The 21061-nt window shown below is 43.7% G+C and overlaps 1 protein-coding gene across 2 annotated transcripts in view; it reads left to right on the forward strand.

The window, feature by feature from the left end:
• The window catches only part of rbfox3a (RNA binding fox-1 homolog 3a), a 399003-nt gene that overhangs the window by 240245 nt on the left and 137697 nt on the right, over positions 1–21061 (forward strand). For both annotated transcript variants that reach the window (XM_084040219.1, XM_084040217.1), the window contains exon 5: positions 8288–8409. In XM_084040219.1, coding sequence (XP_083896345.1) covers positions 8288–8409 — 122 coding nt within the window. The remainder of the gene's footprint in view (positions 1–8287; positions 8410–21061) is intronic.

Consider the following 21061-nt stretch of genomic DNA (forward strand, 5'->3'; position numbering starts at 1 on the left):
ATTTCAAGTAGTATGACACTGGTGTTCGGGACAAAGTGTGAGATCTAACCCTTAATACATACTGTATAGTCTCTTTTTAAGTAGGTAAAAAATACATGGTGGCATTATATACGTGGCATTAGATAAGCATGGAAGTTGCATAACCCAGGTGAAATAAAGTAAGTCAACGCTTCAGATGGGACATGAATAGTGGCCTCCTGGGTGAAAGTCCTGTGATTGTTTGACCATCCACCCTGAACTCCTCACTAAGAACAAGTTAGTCAGGTCAGATTAGGAATAATTAGTTCCAATCTCTTTTTTTCAACACATTACTTTCACAAGAGACACCAACAACAGTCTCCTGGGTTAAAGTCCCGTGTTTGTTTGACCTGTCAACCTCCCCCTCCCTGTGTGGACTATCGTTGTTTAGCAAACCGTTTCCCATGCTGTCCGCTTTCAGGGTGCTTCTTTTTTTCCATCTCTCTACACATATGTGTCCGTACTGTATTTCACTCGCTCTGGCAAGCAATGAGTAAAATTATAACACGTTTAACCAATGTGGACAGAGGCATATGGTGCTCTCCCAGGCCACTGTAGAGTAATGAAGTTGTATTTGCTTCCTGTTGTTTCAATCTGATTTAACCAATATTTGTACATTCTGAATAATTCAGTGGATTTCCTCCCTGTTGCAAAGCGCCGGGCCTTAAATCTACATGTATAATTGAACATATTTATGCTAATCTAATTGTTTTACAGTTAGCTGGCTTTGTAGCGCTTAGTCTCCGGAATAAACAGGCGACACAAGGAGAAGTCGGCACAAGGCTGAGCGACCCCTCCCCGGAAGCCCCGCGGGGAATCCTCTCAAAGCAGCTGTTGACAGAGGCGAGAGAGGGGAGGTGATTCCAGGCGGGGGGAAGAGTGGCACATTTCCAATCTCACATAAGAACGGGCTTTGAAGCAAACCGTGCACCATACTGCATTCACATTATACTGTTTGTGTTTCGTGGCAATTCGAGTTAAGGCCTTTAATGCCGGCGGCTGAATGCCAAGTTGATTCTGGTGGCGCTAGTCGGATTGCTCGAAAGCCTCTTACAACAAGAACAATACAGCGGATATCTGCGGATTGTTGGAGGGTGTGTGTTGGCATGTCGGCTTAGTTCTGCTTATAGTTAGAATACTGGTGCTGTTGTGTCGCCGGTCGTCGTGTGGATTTTTATTACCTCCATGCACCTGATCTGGACATGGCAACTTTTTGGAGGTTTCAGTCAAAGGCAAAGACAAGTTCCAGTTCTACATTTTTCAGAGGATGCAGCTTTAGCTGGTTAACAGCAATCAAGTTGTGATCTCTGATATTAATATTAGAGAAAAATCTCCACTGAGCCTTGCATCTTTTGCGACAGCACCTAAACTGAGATATAAACGTGTTTACCATCTGACCTTTCCCTCTAATTACCTTTTATAAGTTAAAGGCCTCATTCACATGTTGACTTTGTTAATCTCCACTTAGTATCTGAGTATGTCAGATACCTTTGACTTGGACCTCCTACCTGGCTCCCACTCCCTCACCTGGAAGTGCGTACATTTACATTTGTGTGTAAACCTGTGCAATTATTCATATCTCAATTTAAAATGAGCAGCTGAGCCTGGAGGGGGTTCCTCTTTGCTAATTTGTTGGATCATCTGCAGAGAGTGATGAGCCAGACCGATGTGCCCCGAAACAGCTCTCTCTGGTCCTGCCCTCCCCCTTCCATCAGGTTGCCTCCCCCCCTTTATCTCCTTTTGCGTAAGCTGACATGTAAATACTTGATGCGGGTGGGTGATGTTGGCCACTTCGTGCTGCCCCACAGTGGGGGGAGGATGAGCGCTCGGGGAGCCCTGGTCTGGCACTGCTGTGGCCCTGCTGGGGCTCCAAGTTGTTGGTTGTGGATCAAAGCTCTGCTGGCCGGGCAGCCAAGCCGGTTAAACTGACAGGAGCAGGCAGACCCACCTAACCAGCTGTCCTGGTTGCAGAGCCAAAGGAGAGGCAAAGCTGGAGACGGAAGGCAGGGATGGCGGAATGAAAAAGGTGGAGGGAGCAGATGAAAGGATGGAGCGAGGCAGGAAGCGAGGAGAAAAGGGAGGTGAGAGCTAACGAAATAGAGAAAAATGCTGATGAAAAGTGAGAAGGAGGGGAGCGATGAAAGAGATTTGTGTTAGGGGAAAGATGGAGGAGGGGTAAAAATGAACCCGGCGAACAGAGGGATTCTTAAAGTTAACAAGGAAGAAAAAAATGAGGACGAAACATTAAGGAAGGAAAAAGTTATGGGTAAAATAAATGAAGGACAAAGTAATGGAAGGAACATAGAGGAGGGAAGATGGAGCGGTGAGAAAATACAAGAAAAGGAGGACGATGATGAAAGGAAGGTGGTGTTGGTAGGATTGCAATGTTGGAGTGATTGGTAAAGGAGTAATAGAAAGGGAGATAAGCCAAGGCAGAAAAGTAGCGAGAGAAAAATGGGTGAAACAGCAGCAGTAGCTAAAAAGCACAGAGTCAAGTGAACCGGAGGCCCGGAGGTAAACTGCAGCAGAATGAATCATGGATGTGGGATGATCGCGAGGCCGCGTAAGTTTGAAAGATTCTTCACACACGCTCACATCCTCACACACTGGGTCTCATGTCGTCTTGTCTGTGGGGGAATCAGCAGCAGTCCCAGGTAGCTGTTATTGTCTTTTAACATGTGGCCTGGAGCCAGTGGGAGAGGAGTCTTTATCAACAGAGGCAGGGATGAGGCAGGGATGAGGCAGGACACACACATACTGTGCTGCGCTGTGGATATCACTAGTACACGCGTGGCTTATTTCACAATTATTCACTAGGATAAAGGCAAAAATAAAGATGAGGATGTTGAGGCGGTTCCTTCCCACAAGAGTCTCTCTGGATCGCAGGCTGGACTGGAGGTGGAAGGCCATTGCCATCTCCGCTGTTGTTGTCGCTTGGGGTAAAGGTCAGAGGACAGTAATATTGTAACTACATTGATAAAGAAGATAGGATCCATTATTGGTTCGCCATCCACAGACTCTAAATGAGAAGTGGATTGAGTCATCGTGATGTCACCCATTGGTTTGTGGACTACTGTTTGACTACTGAAGTTTTACAACCAGTGGAGGAATTGACCATATATGGACTGTGGAGGAGCGACGGGTGGATCTAACCAACTCAAGCAGCAAAGCGGCACCCTTACTGGATCTGAATCCATCTGGATTCTGGTGTGAAGCTGCTAAGTTAGCTAAGTTAGCTAGTGCTTGCGTAGCAATGGTAGCAGTGGTAGTGACCTGTCAATCACAAGGTAGCCCCGCCCTAAAGCATACCCTGCTTTATGATCCGTCATTTGTTTGATGTGTGAATTTTGATACGTTCACTGATTGGAAATGTTGAAAGTCGACAAATATTTCCTTTGAGACGCTGAAGTTAGAAAATCTCACGTTGCCTCTGTTGTGCCGTAGCAAGCTATCACTTCGTCGACTTATCAATCCGCGCAGCGTTATGGCGGATAAACATACAGTCAGCCCCGATGATATCCGTGTGCCAAGCGAGAGCTGCTTTATTAGGCTGCTGTTCACAGCGGAATGTGGGGGCGTGTGCACGTGAGTGTGTTTATACTGGAGGGAAGGTTAGTGAGCGTAATTGAATCATATTACTTCCTCCACATGGCTTGTCAAGGCCCCCTTTTATGACTTGGAGCTAATCCATAAGGATGCTTAACATTGATTTAGCCGTGCATTGATAAGCCGCGTCAGGGTGCAGAATGGCAAAAAGCTCTCTGAACATTAATATCGCAAAACAAACATTTGGTCACAAGGCAAAGGAGGGATATCGCAAGTGACTTTTTTTTTTTTTTTTTTTTCAATCAACCACTGCAAAGTTGCTCCTGTTTAATACATGAATGAAAGAGAATCACAGCAGAATCAATAACCCGACCCTGTCCATCTCCGAGGACACTCTTCACGTATCGTCATTTTTGTGATATTGCATCACATAATATCTGCTTTCCAGCTTTGCAGCATATAGTCTCTAGTGTTGTCAGTCCTACAGAAACATCGCTGGAGTAGTAATGACAGGTTTCGGATTGCACTTTTTTATATGAAAATATTTTTAGTGGGTGATTCAACACGGCACCCATCGGTTGAGTTGATCAAAATCCCTTTACTGCAGCAAAAGAAGCGTCTTTACAAGGCTGCAGAAATGTAAATCTCTGCCGTAGTTAGCTAAGATGCTGTCCTAGACACATTAGTCTCCAGATGACTGGCTGGTAATAGGAAACCATAGCAGCTCATCCATGGGCTTTTATTGGCCTTTAAGATTTTCATCAGCAGTTATTAGTAACAGTGCTGACCAATCCACTGCTTGGCTCGATGGCCTGTGAAGTCTTTATTGGCTCCTTTGGATCGCTTGATGAGGAGCGCAAGAAGTTTCTGTTTCCGCTCAGTGTGTTTCCAAAGAGCTGCGGTCGGAATGGCTGTGGACGGACAGCTCTTTTAATATTTCAGCATTTAGCCGGCGACATTATCGGAGGTGCTCTGCTCAGCTGTGAGGGAGCGAGGCTGTAGAATGAGCTCAACCTGTTATTATAAAGCGACGACAACTTAGGAAAGCGAGAGCCGAGTGGAATGATGGTCTCAATGCTGCTTTGGAAGCTTTTAGAGATACAAGATTCAAGACTTTTATTGTCACACACAGTAAAAACATGGTTCACACTGATGAAAATGACAAGTCTCCCCTCACACAGTGACCTCAAATAGAAAATACTAGTAAAGATTCAAAATATATACTAAAAAGTAAAGGTATAAATGTAAAAAATACAACAAAAAGTATTATTCAAAGTCATTTTAGCAGCAATTTTGATGATATGAAGATATGTTTATATATACAAATATATATATTGACCATTGAAATTTATTTTATAGTAAAATAGTGTAAAAAACAATGAATGTTGTGCCGCTTGTATTTATCAGATCCATCCGTTGTTCCTGTCCAAATATGGTCATTTCCTCCACTGGTTGCAAAAAATTGCAAACTGGCGATGCACGTCCACTCTTTACATACATCCAGTCGATGGTGGAGCATCATAGTTTGAAGCGTTGGAGCGCTGACAAAGCTGCAGTATCTGACACATTGGAGTGAGAACATGTTGCATATGCCAAAGTGCAAATATGTCAAATATGTTACTGGCATAGACATGCACCACGGTTGCCACAGTCATCGTCATTACCAGTGGGTTAAGCCTTTTGCGCAGCATGTGGCCGCATCAAAAGTGCGGGTCTACCCGTATGATGGCTTAACTTGAATTATGGCTGGATTCCATCTCGTTTCAGGGTCCTGGTGTCGTCACGCCTTACTGACACACTCCAACAGAACGAGCCAACGTTAACGTGTTTTTCTTAGATTGACAAATCAAAATATCTGCTGTGAAAACGGATTATTTGCACATAACGTTGCAGCGTGTACTCTGCCATAAAACCAGAGGCCTCTGTGTCTTGCCATGTTTTTTTTTCTCCCTTGCTCGCTCACACACACATAGAGATACAGACACACACACAGACACACACTCCCGGTGGATTACATTTTGGTGCTCAGAGCCCCCGGGGGAAGGGAGAGTGATAAATACTGGGAAGTGAGCTACTGCTTAGAGAGAAAGTAGCTCCGAACACAGGAGGAGAGGAGGCAATAAATTGGTCTGGAGTGGAAGTGTACTGGGCACATCCAACTCTCTAAAGATGACAGAGGGTGTAAATGTGTGTGTGTGTGTGTGTGTGTGTGTGTGTGTGTGTGTGTGTGTGTGTGTGTGTGTGTGTGTGTGTGTGTGTGTGTGTAAGAGAGAGAGACCTGCTCTAAGACCCCAGGTCTCCAAACACATCCGTATGCCCAACTCATATTTTCTTTTCCTCCTGTCCTTCCATTCTTGCCATCAGCATCAGGTGAGCCAAGTGGGGTAGCAGACTGAGCAGCAATATCTCTCTCTCTCTCTCTCTCTCTCTCTCTCTCTCTCTCTCTCTCTCTCTCTCTCACACACACACACACACACACACACACACACACACACACACACACACACACACACAACCCAAAGGCTGTTGACTGGGATGCAAGCCTAGCAGACACACACTTGCCAAAGAACCAGGCCAGAACCAAGCCAACAGGCCATAACCGTGTGTGTGTGTGTGTTTATGCCAAGCTACTTAGAGTGATGGAATGTAAGATAGGCCCGCTCTAAGTGGAGCCAGGAGAAACCAGCCAACTCCAGATCATGGCACGGAAGAAGAGGTGGTGCAGTGAGGCAGAGTGTGATATGGCTGGAAAAAAAAAAACCCTCCCTCCCAGCGGAGATCTTTATTTACCTGCTCTCCTTATTTAGATGTCATCATTCCCCGCGCTACACTGCAATCACATGGAGTATTATGGGTTTTACCGCGATTACGCCTGCAGACCGACACTTATTCGGTCGCGTGTCCTGGAAGCGGCTCATCTCTCATGCTGGCCTAAATAAAGGCTGCACTCCCGCCAAGGTGTTTGGAGCGGTTTATTGGAGCTCTGATTGGTTTGTTTCAGCTCACAGCCATTCCTGCAGGTCATTTACTTTTAGTTTGTTTACTCGGGAGAGAAGCTTGGATAAATGTCACCACGGACTTTTATTAGGGGAAGTTCTGTGTAGGTACTGGACTGTTTGTTGGTTGCAATTAGATGTTTGATTGCATGGAAGTCTATGATATGTCTTGATTTATTACCTCGGTTAACATTGTAAACATGTGTTTATGGTGTCCAATCTGTAGTTTCAAGTCTTCTTCAATCCAGCATGATGTTCATTTAGTAAATTATGGTCCGTTTAGTCATAGATTGATGTATTGAAAACTGATGTTATTGGCTGTTTGTCTGAAAATCGAAGAAGGCAACATGTAATAAGTAGAGATCCTTAATGTTAGTATGGATGAAGGGAATCCCAAGGAGGGAAAGTAGTGAAAGAGGAGGTGAATGAGACAGGAGCAGACCCAGGATCAGTGAATGACGATCGGTGCACAAGTCCGACTCTGGAGTGCAGTTTCAAAGACAGCGGTGCATCCATAAAGCATGGCAGGCTGTACTGTTCATCGAGGCCTGGCATGGCATTGCATGGTTTGGCTCTCTTTTGTTGTGACTTGGCTCACCCCGAAAGCACAAGTGACACTTTTTTTATTCGGCAACTTAAATCAGGAAAGGCAAGAAGCAGAGCACCGGTGTTTTTTTTCTTTTCTTTGTTTGTTTTCTGGTACTTATGCTTGCCTTACGTTCATTGTTCCCCTCCCCACAAAGGCTTGTGTGGGGGGGCACTGTTGTCTGTAATTATTCACTATGTCATCTGCATGCTGTAGTGGTTAGCACCGTTGCCTCCCAGCATGAAGGGCCTGGGTTCGGATGTTCAGTGTGTGTAGGTCCTCTCCGTTAGGGACCAAGCAGTGAGGTAACAAAGACTCAACAAAATGTCGAATTTTTATTATTATTTTTCTTACCCAAATAATGCAAATAATTATAAACCAAGAACTACCAAGAACCTCCCATAATGACACATTAAAGAACTGATATAGTGGCTTGGCCAAACCAAATGACACAAAAGGGATAACCAAGATGGAGGCAATCTACAACGGAACCCAATCCCCCCCTAACATAGCAGCAGATGGTCCAGCCCAAGGATCTGGCTTCAGGTTTTAAGTTTCCTTTGCCCTTAGCCCAGCCTTTCACCCAACCAGGAAGGAACCGCCCCAAGCAGCATGGTAACTCAAACAGAAGAAACAATTAGTTAATATGACAAACATCCATTGCAATATGCAAGTGGAGACTGTTCAAATGTGTGCAGTCAATTAAATCATAAGATTAAAGCAAATAAACAGATTCTAAATCAAACTGTAATGTTGTTTGTGTGCGAGCGTAACTTCCACTCTTCCAGAGAAAATGTCCACCTTGGCTCATTTGCCTGTTATTGCCCCTTAATGCTTTTGCCTCCGTTTAATCATAGACATTTAATCATTTTGATCATATATTTTTCAATGATTAAATTTATATACGATTAGACATACCTTATTATTTAATTCATTTCGGAACAACAACTCCAGGTGTAAGGCTGTGTTCACTAGAGAAGTTCACTAGAATGAGGAAGAGGAGGAGGTCGGGTCTGATTGATGTGTGGTCAGAAGTGATGAATGGATGTGAAATATGTCTTTTATGTCTATGAAATGGATGTATCATGTAACGGTTCAAGGTATTCGGTGGTAAAGAATGACCTGTGTTGTTGTTTTGCAGAAACCAAGCCAGGAAGTGGTCTGTGTAAACCAGGAACCATTGCTCTCTTTGGTAACGTGGTGTACAGCGGGCTGCTCAACGAGCACTTCTGGCACTTCGGGGTTCCCCTCGTCACCAGACTGGTGAGTTCCTGGCTTTTTCATCCTTCCTCTCCTCCTTCCTCTTCCTCTCTCTAGATGTCATGACTCTGTGCTATGTGTTTTTCTTAAGCTGCTGGTTTGATTACAATATGTGACTCTTCTGTTCTCTATCTTGTACTTGGTGAGTTGGGTATCAGAATGTGAACCTAAAACCCTTCGGTTAGATGCCGTAAATAAGAGCTGTGTTTAACAGAAGCTTGTTTAGCTAATCACATATGATCCCTTATTGTCAATGGTTGGTAAAGATCTATCTGTTTAACAGCTGAAGTATACGAGACTAGGTCTTTTAATAGGCTGGAAGTGTTTCTGGGTCTGCTGACCAACGTTCTCCAGGATTCTGTTGTTTCCACCTCAGGTCCATCCTTCTACAAATAATGAATTGCTTTCTAGCATTAACACAAATGAATGCAATATTAGTGGTATTTCAATTAACTTTGAATTAGGCCGTAATCTCTTCCATGTCACTTGCTGATTGCGCGGCTCTGTTTTATTGAACTGCTGATAAATGTTATATTTGATAGATATTGACGTTGTCTCCCTGTCAGTATACGGCAACGGATATTTGCTGCCTCGGTTTGATCACTCGCCCGTGAGCCTGTGAGACGTGCACACACATAGATGTGTCTCTGATGAAATACAGCTGATCTTTGTGTATGGGAAAATAATTGTTGTCTTTGTGTTTTATTTTGTGGATATTTTAAATTCAGATCATTTATCATTGTTTGAACGGAAACCAGTTGAACTTTCTGTTTTGGTGTACTGGGAAATTTGCAATATTAATTTTCAACAATGTTTGTATTTCAACTGAGCATAACCTATACAGCAGCTGACATTTGTTTCTTTTGTTTTTACAAAATGATGCACCACATATTAACCGGGATTCCCTCAGGTAACATACCTTATATGGTAAGGTTGTTGCACCCTGGGGGATCCTACTTTGAGGTCTTGAGTTTGGGAGCATTGGTTGTTTATTTTCCTTGAAGGAACCTTTTTGTGCTGCAATTATTCACAGAAGCATGAGAAGGTAAGGTCTCCTCTTCCGGTTTTATCGGGGGTCTGATATCGTGTGGGTCCTTTTTCCTTGTGAAACTGTGTTTCTGGGGTTGGTCGCCAGATAGAGGGGAAGCTCCGTCTGAAGGCTGGGCTTGCTTGGTGGGTCTAAATCGTTGCATTCTTATGTTGTCTTGTGCGGCTGCATAAAGTTGTCAATGATGGATGGAATAATAAACTCATTTGTGGACGCGCCATCCGAAGGGTTTTCCAGATCAGTGCACAAAGGATCAGCGGGTTGGAATGGCTGATTTTCACAGCGTTGATGTTGGTGACAAGAGAGCCAATTTGAAAGTTAATCTTTTGAAAATGAAAGTACTTGGCCCCTGCAGAAGTGTCTCCCTCATCCGCCGGCAATGTGGACTCGCCTCCGCCTATAATGTCGAGGTCCCAGTGCTGGTTTGAGTTTTGGACAGCAAAAGGAGCTCGTGTTATGGATGCAGTTGGAAACAGAGAAGGAATTGGCAGTGGAGAAATTTTGTCAGGGTATAGATGCAGAAAGTTTTGTCATTGGAGACGATCAGGCAAGAAACTGAACGGGCAAAACCGCACTATGCCAAGACCTGTTGGTGTTTTGAGGGATTTGAAGTTAGTTCCCAGATATGAGAAAGACCCAGACACTTTCTTTACAATGTTTGAGCGGCTAGCTGATGCAGGGCTTGGTCTGATTCCTCTCACATGTTAATGTTACAATGTGTTTAAACCAGATTGAGTGGCAGTCATGCCACTCAATCTGGGTGGCAAAGAGGTGGCAAAGAGGTGACAAAGAGGTGACAAGTCTCGTTCTCAAGTCTCAAGAATCCTCAAAGGGACACAAACTGACTGCGGAGAGACACAAAGCAACTGCAAAGAGATTCAAGTGAATACAAAGAGACATATAATACCTACAAAAAGACACAAAAGTACTAGGAAGAGATGCAAAATAGGTCTTGTTAATGGGTACGTTAGGGAAAGATACTCGAAATGACGCTTTTTGTTCCTCACCACACTTTTGAAAGCATGACATTTACTTGTAACGGTGTATTTCTACACCATATAGTCACGACTTCTACTTATGTAAAATATCTGGAAAACAGTTGTATATAGTCCCGTGTCTCCAGAGAAGCCTTGTCACATCTGAGAAATAACCCCGGTGATGTGGTCCGGGGCTCAGAGACGACAAATTTACAACAGAAAGTCAGCGTCGCACACCGGGGGGGGGGGGATGTGGAGGGAAGGCGTCAGGAAGAAAACAGTCTTGAGTTGAATTAAGGGAAATCCAGTAGGATCCAGTGATTCAGCCTCACCTACCTGGAATCTGACTATTATTTTCATTTTTTTCATTTTATTGATTCTTCTTTATATGTTTCTCGAGACCCCTAAACTTTACAGGAGTGAAGCGTTGAATCGCTGGAGGACACCTTTCAAAAGTGAAAGCCCAATATACAGTATATTATGTTAAAAATCCACACCTCACCTCCACGCTGATGTAACCCTCCGGTGTGTTACCGAGTGGTTGCATTCCATCGTCGTAGAGTCAGAATCTTTGTTATTTCTCCATCCCGTTATAATGATGCATTGCTAATGTGTTAATCACGCTAATTGGAAATTAATAGACAGGAGAATGACAGACAGACTGCAGGTGCGCTGACTTTATTGTGCTCCAAAAAGGTACCCAGAAGGTGTATGAATGTACCAGTGTTAGAGTACTATGATTACTTCCTTTGTGGCAACCAGCAATCTTACATGTTAGTATGAATTCTATTTAGTTGTCTTCAAATAAGCAATCTGGTAGAAGACAAAATAACCTTACCTTTGTTTATGTGTCCAACATTGTGTCTTCATCTTCAAGCAGTTTGGGAAAAAATGGTGAACTAAATTGTCTGGTGACATTATGTGTGTTTCTTATTGTCAAATCCCATTTAAAAAACTAAGTGAACAATCAATGTGACTACTAACAAGTATTGTGCGTACGTCCACGGTCTGATCCGTCTTCTTCCTGTGTACCATAGAGCTCCATTAAAAACACATCAGTGAGCCACGCTGTTGCTCCGTGTGACAAGTTCCCTCATTACCATGAACACACACACACCGTACTTTATTTTCACTCAGAACGGTGTACACCGTCCTGCTGTGGAAACGCTCACTAGAGCACCAAACGCACTCATTTTCTCCTCTTTGATGAGCAACATGGCCATCTTTTAAAAATCAAACCATATATTTTGAGCTCTTTCTGAAGATTTCAGTGGAAATTAATGGTCTTGGAGCTGAGTGAAGGGGAAGGTAACGGAGGCTAAATATCACTGTTAGAAAGGTTGATTAAAAGACTTGATTGACATTAAATAACACAAGATCAATCATATGCCAGAAATAATATGAGATAATCTCCTCATTTGGATAGATATACATACATGTAAGTCGTTGCGTACACAGAATAGAATCCCATCGTGCTCTGTTTCATTACCTCACCACCATCTTAACACATGTAGTGCTCTCGCTTACCCTTCCTCCACTATTAGTCTCATCTCCCCATATGAACCAGAGGAGAACACCTCCCCTCCCCGTCCATTAGCAGGTGGAAGGTATACGTGAAGGGTTTACAGACCGGCTGAGCGCCGTGCAGAAGACTTACAGCAGCCGCTCTGGATTCGCTGCCGGTCAGCGCGTTGGCCGGTTTAGCTGTGTGGAGGCAACACAAGGCTGCAGCAAAGCCTCGAGCAGCGCGCTCACATCCCTTTGTTTAGAGGAATCCCATCCTCCTTCCCCTCATCAACAATTACTGGACATTTGCAAATTTAAATTTCACAACGAATATGAGCAAATGAGGAAAACCTCTAGAAAGACTTATCGAAGTATAACATTAATATGGTAAAGTTGAGGAAATTAATGACTTTTTGATTGTATGTTGAAGAATGAACTTAATTTACTTCATAGCTTTATAGTTATTTGTTTGAAGAGATTCAATCAATCAATCTAACTCACACAGGCTCCGCCCACTACTGGACTTTATGGGTAATACTCTCCTCCAATCAGAAGCATATGTTGGCCCAATGAAGATTTGCATTAGTGTAGCCAGCCAATCAGGATCTTGACCACTGACTACATATATATATTTACACTTCCAGTAAAATGCTCTTTTTTATTTAAGATGCAAATACTCAATAAAAAATGCATTCATAGGCAGGGTTTGTGTGATAAAAACAAATATATTTAAGCATTTTAATGCATTTTTGTATTACCATTATTATGGAAAGCAAAATAATCCATGTTAGTCCAAACTTTTACCCTCAGCTGGAGCATATGATAGAAAACAACAACTTTCCCCGCAGAGCTGACACCTGGCACCGTTTTTATTTGATTTTACCTCAATAAGAATAGTGCGTAGGATAGATATATACATGGACCACACCAATGCAGCATCCATTACATACAGACTGCCAGTTAAAATGTCAGTCAATCCTGTGGCTGTTTGGCTGTCTCTCACTGGGACGTCTAGGACAAGGTTTTTCTAGGACCAACTGTCAAACTTTCAGTTTCCTTCTGTTTATCGTGTGCCTTGAATCAACACTTTACCCTCTTTATTTTTCATCTCTATCCAATAGAGCAGTCCGTATTGTTCCCAGTTAATCCCGGCTAAAGGCAAAGGGAGGCGAGGGAAAACGCCAATACGTGTCCACTAACGCACCAAATATTAAGATGCAACACATAGCGGCACGGATGCATAATGAACCTGCTTTTCTTTTCTTTTCTTTTCTTTTTTTTTTTTCCTGGAGAGGGAAGAGTAAACAGTGGTGCAGCCAAAGCAGCCTGCTGGGTTTTTCCAGGTGAGAGATGGCTCGGTGTGCCTGGCAGCAGACAGCGAGTCAATGAGAACAACTCCGGCAGGAGGATTGAGATCAGGTGGAGCTGGCAACAGTGCTCTCTGAAGGCGTGATGGAGGGCTGCTGACAGCACTGAAAGCCACACTGTAAGCACCGGAGTGAGAGGGCTCATCCAGGAGACTTTCAGTGTGTGTGTGTGTGTGTGTGTGTGTGTATAGATATAGAGATAATAGATAGAGTATGGCGAGTAAAGCAGTGAAGCAGTGAGTTGGCCGTGTTGTTTAGTGGATCTTTTAGTCCAAGTTGAGTCACAAAATCTTGAGATTTTCTTTTAATGAGTTATTTTTAAATTATTATTATGATTTGGGAGGCATGTGTTAAGTAGGGGATATAGGAGTCGTCTCGCAGGAAATTTTAAGCAAAATTTTCTTCTATTCTGGTGGATTTTTTATGCATTAATTTACAGTCAAACCGTATGTAAAGAAAGAAATTTAGACTTTTAATGCTTATTTTAATGGTGTCCAATTCATAAAATTAATCCTGTGTTGCTTTCATATATATATATTCTTTGACGTCAACTTTTCCCATTCGATGTTATCTCTGCTGAGTCAGCACACATGTCGGCATGATTTACTCTCCCCTCCTCGTCCGTGTCTTTAGTTTGGGGGAGTAGACTCTTTAAATGTGCATGTAGCAGCTGTTCACCTCAACGACACGTTCATTCATTCTGATTCATTTCTAAACTCCCGGACTTTAATAGCTCCGATGTGTTTCAGCAGGATTTCTGCCCACATTCAAAACGCTGCCATAAATCTGTCTTCAATAAAAAAGACGAGCAAAAAAACATTAAAATTAAGTTAAAACATTAATGTGAAAAGATGTAATTCATAATGTGTTAAGAAGAAAATAAAACAACCCATAGTAACAATGACATCTATTTATTTAGTTTATTTATATTTATTTATGTTTGTTTGTGATTATTTAGGTGCAGATGGGACATTTTTAAATGTTTTATAGCAAATAAATGGTGATATAACAGCCCACACTATCATAATGACAAAGTAGAAAAGGCCAAGAAATGTTCCATTTCATCTGAAGTCTCTCTTCTGCGGATGCTTTTTTTAATAATATATTAAAACATTTCCTTGAGTAGTCTGTCAAGGAAGTGAATTCTATGAATATATTGCTCCATATACAGTGTGACAGTATGCTGGCGGGTTTTGTTCACTGATCTCATTTCATTATCAAAGATATAAAATAAGCAACACGGACCAAAAGTGAAAGAGCTCAGAGGGAAGGCTTGTCAGCTTCTGGAGGAAAAAAGTTGCCCCTTTAGACTCTGCGGTGTGGAATCATTTACAGTCTGAAGAGCAACGTGGAAGATGCATGTTTTTGCACGGACATGTGTGGTTTTTAATGGTTGCAAAAGCCGGACCCTGTATGGTAGAACCCTAAATGTACAAGCATAAAAAAACTTCCCTGCAGCTTCTGCACCTGTTTCTGCACCTGGGGCAGTTCTGACGCATTCTGCACCAAACAGTGCAGTATGCCTCTCTCTCTCTCTCTCTCCTTCTATTGTATATGCACTTACACTATCTAGTTTTCAGGAAGATGTTTCTGTATTTCCCGTCTCTGTTTCTGAGAGGAAAGGATATTTGCAGAACAAGGAAGGCTGTAGTTGGAGGGAAAACAATGCATTCTCTTGAATACATATGTGTAGCTTTTATTCATGAACACATATTGATTTTCTACAACGCAAACAAACAGTGGGAAGGGATTGTATTTGTCTTCATACATTTTAAAGTTGAACCTGAGCATCAATGAAGTGTAAAATCACTGCAGGCTGCGACGGGAGTTTTCCTCCTTGCGTTAAATGTGTGTGTTTGGCTGCGTTTTCCCACGATATTGACATCTTCATGAACCTCGTCTCTACCTCGGCTCGCTCTGCTCTTCCCATGAACATATCTGTTGTCTGTAATAGCCTCGAGATCACCATGTTTATCGTTGATTTTCGGAGCTTAGCGATTAGTGATTCAAATGATTTGAACACGTATCCGTAAAGTGGACTTTGAATAATGAAGCTAACTTTGTTAACAGCTTTACACCAGAATCCAGTTGGATCCAGATCCAGTACGGTTGCTGCTCTGCTGCTTGTGTTTGTCAGATCCACCCGTCGCTCCTCACACACTCCAAATATGGTCACTTCCTCCACTGGTTGCAAAAAATTCCCAAATGCTTCAAAACAACCACAAACCAACGGGTGACGTCACCATGACGATTTCCACTTCTTCTATTCAGTCCATGTTTGTAACAAGACACTCTTTCTAAACGGTGTGTTGTTTAACGGCTAACATAAAGCCAGTTGGTTGGAAACTGTTAGCTAACCGGATCCTCCCCTCGATGACACCCAATGGGAGGCACCTGTGTGGACTGACCCGCTGTTGCTCCTCTCATCGTGGACCCCTAACAACAACCCCACCCACGCACCACCAGTCTGTCGTCTTTTCTGCATTAGCTCACTCACATGCAGAGTTTGGACTAACTTATTCATGACCCAGACCTGAAATAGCATGATGCCCAGATTTGATAGGAAAATGTTCTCCTTTGAATGGTAGTTGCTAGGGGAGGAGAGAGAGCGAGGGAGAGAGAGAGAGCCCGTCTCTGAGGGAGGGAGGGAGGGAGGGAGGGAGGGAGAGCGAGAGCTGAGGTTGCACACCAGGCATGCATACATGTATGTAAATGGCCTCATTTCAAGCAAGTCTTAAAAACCAATTTCAGCACAAATGGCTGCAGATGAATTGGTATTCATAATCTATTTTAACTATGAATTAGCTCATTATTTCTTTACATTGGTAAAATGTCAAACTTGAGACGCTCGCCGTGCATTGTGCTTCCCTCGCTGTCGCGAAGAGGGTCGCATAACCCTCCGTCCACGTGGTCCTTGTTGTAAAACATCCGATTTCTGGTTGCTTGAAATCACTTCAGTGGGTGAAAAACATAACTCGGTTATCTCAAAATGTAAAAAACGCAGCGTCAAGGCTCCTGTTTGTTTCGAATAATTACACCAATGTTTTAAAATGAATGTGATAATGTTTTATTGATGATCAAAATGATACACATAACCTTGCAAAAAAAAAAAGTGGATTGAACGAAAAGAGAGAAACTCGCCACTCTGATAGCGTTTGATGCAACTTTAATATGAAATGTATTCCCTCAATGCAGAGCTGAAAATAAATTCTGCTATATTGAAGTAGAAGAGTTATGAAAAAAAAAAAAGCTAATGTGCATAAAACATCGCTCTGAATCAGCTCTGTGGTCTTCAGATTCCACCCTGGTACATGTATAGAATAATTCTGCTTCTCTTTAACTTGCTGGGATGAGATGATGATTGGCTTTTCTCTATTTTAATGATTATGCAAATGACTGCACAAATGGCCTATATGTTATTCCGGATTTTTGGTGTGTGTTTGTGTGTGTCACCCGGAGCAACAGTGTGTGATTTGAACCATTTTTATTGGATACACACACAAACACATCCAGGGTTTGGCTCTGCACATGAGATTTGTTGTCACTGAAGAGAAAAAATGAATCCATAACTTTATCCCTCAATAAAGAGAAAACAAGCGCTCCAATTATTTTAAGATGGAAGCACTCCGCCGACGGAATCGGGGAGCTAATAAACAGCCATTGTTTTCTTTTTTTTTTAACAATACAGAAATGCGTCTTCATGCCAACAGCCAACTGTTTCCATCTGGACCAATTTATGTTTTTAATCTGGCAGGAAACTTTTCCTTTTTTTTCTTTTTCTTCTACTGATTCATCTTATTTCATTTGAAGATGTGAATTTTAAATTATGCTTTTAGTTTGAGTTAAATGAAATAAATAGCGGCAGTGTTTGTAATTTGGGCGGATGGGCTTCGGAGCGCGGAGACGCAGGACGATCGGGAGGATCGCTGCTCCTCCCAGCCGAGTGCAGTGCAGCATTCAGAGCCGTGAAGGGGTTAACGTGGCAACTTGCCTCAGTAGTGTATTGACTGTACTGATGGTGTGTGTGTGTGTGAGAGAGAGAGAGAGAGGGTGAGAGAGAGAGAGAGAGAGAGAGAGAGAGAATGTGCTGAGGCAGGCTACAACATCCAACCCTCACCCACCTCTCTCTCTCTCTCTCTCTCTCTCTCTCTCTCTCTCTCTCTCTCTGCCGCCCAGTAGCCACATTGCAAACACACCCATCATATGCATGTGGTCTCACACACACACACACACACACACACACACACACACACACACACACACACACACACACACACACAATACACAGTCTATATGATGTTGCAGATGCAAAGTCGGAGTGTGAAAACATATTAGTGGTCAGTGTGTGTGTGTGTGTGTGTGTGTGTGTGTGTGTGTGTGTGTGTGTGTGTGTGTGTGTGTGTGTGTGTGTGTGTGTGTGTGTGTGTGACATACAAGTAATTTGCAAGCTAATTTTACAGAGTGACATGCAAAACACACTTGCTTGCGCACACACGCACACACACACACACACACACACACACACACACACACACACACACACACACACACACACACACGTGCACACAGCTTGAGCGTGGCAGCCTCTGATATTCCCTCTGCACTACTGTGGGCCAGACCGGCTCAGCCAACCCAGCCAACACACACACACACACACACACACACACATATACATCCATACACATTAACACACACCACCCCTCCCTCCCTCTGCAGAGAGGGGAAAAAACGGAGGGAACAAAAGAACAACAAGAAGAGATGCAGCAGCTTCAGTTTAGCTGTTTTCATCTCTTTCACCCCCCTCCACCCCCCCTCCATCTCCCCCTCTCCTCTCTCCCTCGTCTTAGGTTACAGAAGTGCCCTGATTTGTATTTTGTTTTGATGGCTCTCTTGCCTCTTACCCCCCACCACCACCACCACCACCACCACCGCCACCGCCACCAAACCTCCTCCTCCTCCTCCTCCTCCCCGTCGCTCCCAGTGCAACTTAATGAAACCGGCTGGTATCATTGGCTCTTTACCATAAGCAACAATGAGCCAAGCTGCTCCCTCGTTCTCTCTCCTCTTCTGCTTCCTCTCTCTCTCCTCCTCCTCCTCTTCGCCTTGTTTCCCCCCCATCGTTCCCGCTCCTCCATCGGCTTCCCCAACAACTTCTCCGCAGCCCGCCGCCGTCCTCCTCTACCCAGCGTGTGTCTGCAACACCGGCATCCCTCCACCAGCTCATTCCCCTCCCTCCTCCCACCCTCTGACCCCCCCTCCCTCCCTCCCTCCCTCCCTCCCCTCTGCACTTGTTTCACCGGTTGAAAGCCTTCTGTGCTACTGTACCTTGTGGTGATCTCCAGCTTTTTCCCCCACCACCACCACCACCCTCCCTCCTCCTCCTCCTCCTCCTCCTCCTTCTTCGCCCAGGAACGCTGTGGAAGAAAGTCCTCCCCTCAAAGCCGAGCTGCCGGAGTGCGGTGCTGACCCGGATTGAGAGACGGAGACGAGTGAAGGGGAGAGAGTGTACGCTCAGACTGAGAGGAGACCGGCTTCAGTGTGTGTGTGTGTGTGTGTGTCAGGGGAAAATAGTTTACAGCGGGAGGAAAAAAAAGAGGAGGCAGGAAGAGCTGAGCGGACAGGAAAGGGTGGCAAGTTGGAGAAGAGGAGGAAGAAGAAGGAGAAGTGAACAATAAGCGAGGGGAGGTACAGTAACAACGCCTCGCAGCACTTTCTCTCCTTGTTGCCGCTCTCTTTACTCTCTCTCTCTCTTTCTTTCCCCCCTTCGGCGAAGAAGAAGCAGAAGAAGAGTTTTGTGTTTTTTTGTTTTTTTGTTGTTGAAGGGTTTTTCGGGGGGTGGGGGGGGAGGAGGAGGAGAAGAAGCAGCGTGAGATCCTCACTTAGAGACAAAGTCACGCTTCAGAAGAGTCAGTGGGAGAGGAAAGAAGACCGGCTGTCTTCGGGGGGCAAAGGGACACATAAAAGGGAACTCGGCTACAAAACCACAAACACAAGGGGCAATTAGCCGGCCGTCAGATAATACTGAGCTGAGCAGAGCGGGCGCTGGCGGGAGGAAGAGAAAGTCAAGTGACTGAAGAAGAAGATCAGTGCAGAACAGGACAGACGTACTGAAAAAACAACAACAACAAACACCAAGAAAGAGAAAAAAAGAGGAAGAGCGCTGGCCTCTCCGGTGTCCCTGCACATCCCCGTCTTCCAGCCCCTGGTCTCCCGTCCCCCCTCAGCCGAGATGATGATGTATTTCTGGGTGAGTACTGAGGCCCTGCAGGGTACACTACCGAGGTACACACACATACATGCTGACATGTGTGTGATCAGACTCACACAGAAAATGGTTTGTTTGATCGGTGTGTGTGTGTGTGAGAGTGAGTAAAGTGACGAGGCGTAAAAGGTTTCTATCGTTTTCCCACTGACTCGGCCCGTTACTAATGACCCAGCGTTTTTTATTGGCGTTGATCGAGTACACCCCCGTTACGCTGATGCCTCGCCATCTCTCCGCCGGAGTAAGCAAAGAGCTGGACGTCTGGTTTTTTTTTTACGAGTCTGACCTTATCGGTTTGGCTTTAGGGGACGTGGATCAACCTGTGCTTACCCCCTTCGTCGGAGGTCATGTGTGTAAAGAGGATGTTTATTCATTGTCGATGGCTGGTAAAAGTGTGGTGGAACATCTTTAAAGTCGGGAGATTTCTGCGGAGAACTTTAAAGTCTTTGTTAAGGTGTTTTCAAACACTGGCTGTCTCAGGTGTAACATGTGATGTGATGCCGTTGTGGCTAACTTGCTGAAGCTGTGAATGTGGACAACGGCTGTGAAGGAATGAATGGAATTCATTTTTTTTAATTTTTCATGGCGCACCAGTCGCACCGCGGGTGGGATTTATGTGCGACAATGCGACAAATGCATTATATAAAGTCTTCTCAGCACACGTTCCTCAACAGTACAACAGCTGGTTTGGGTCCATGTTCATGTCCAGATGTCTGACCCAAATTAAAATGATCCAAACGTGTTCCGTCCTGTTCATCTGTGCAGCACAACTTTAAACTTCTTAACCCTTAAGAAGCCATCTATTGTTCTACAGCTTCATCCTTTAACTTGAAGTCATGACGTCCCAAAGTCTACATTTCAGAAAGCTTGTTTTTTTTTTTCAACCCATTTAACAATTTATAACGCTTTAATAACACACGTTACATTTATTCCCATGACATTTTTCGAATACATTTATACAAAGCAAGTCAACTTTGTGACATAAATGTCACATCGGCCTTTCAGCCCTTAAAAGTGTCTTTGATCACAAACAGAAATATAGTAAAAAGCAGCACATTTATATTACTAAAATGTGTTTTCCTTTAAGGGTTCTTACAGGTAAAACAAAAAATATGACTTAAACCTGATAAAAAAAGAGGAAATTATGACAATAATGAGAGATAAAAAAAGAGGAAATTATGACAATAATGAGAGATAAAAAAAGAAAGGAAACACCTACATAACTTTTACACACAAACTCATTGGTTCAAAGCAGCTGACAAGCAGCAGAACATTAGTTTTGATAATGACAGAAGTGTACTTGTTTGTACTTTAAGGGTACGGTATGAAACTCGGGACTAAAAAATATCAAACAACTGTGTCTTTTTATCTCGGTGGCTCCTCTGCGAGCTCCGTCGCTGACATCACGAGTGAGACATCTCACAGCTGCTTGTTATTGGACAAAATTTCAGATTTTGCCGTGTGATGCTGCGGTGCTCCTAATCCCCCTCGCAGA

The sequence above is a fragment of the Eutrigla gurnardus genome (assembly GCF_963514095.1).
Source record: "Eutrigla gurnardus genome assembly, chromosome: 22".
NCBI classification, from domain to species: domain Eukaryota; kingdom Metazoa; phylum Chordata; class Actinopteri; order Perciformes; family Triglidae; genus Eutrigla; species Eutrigla gurnardus.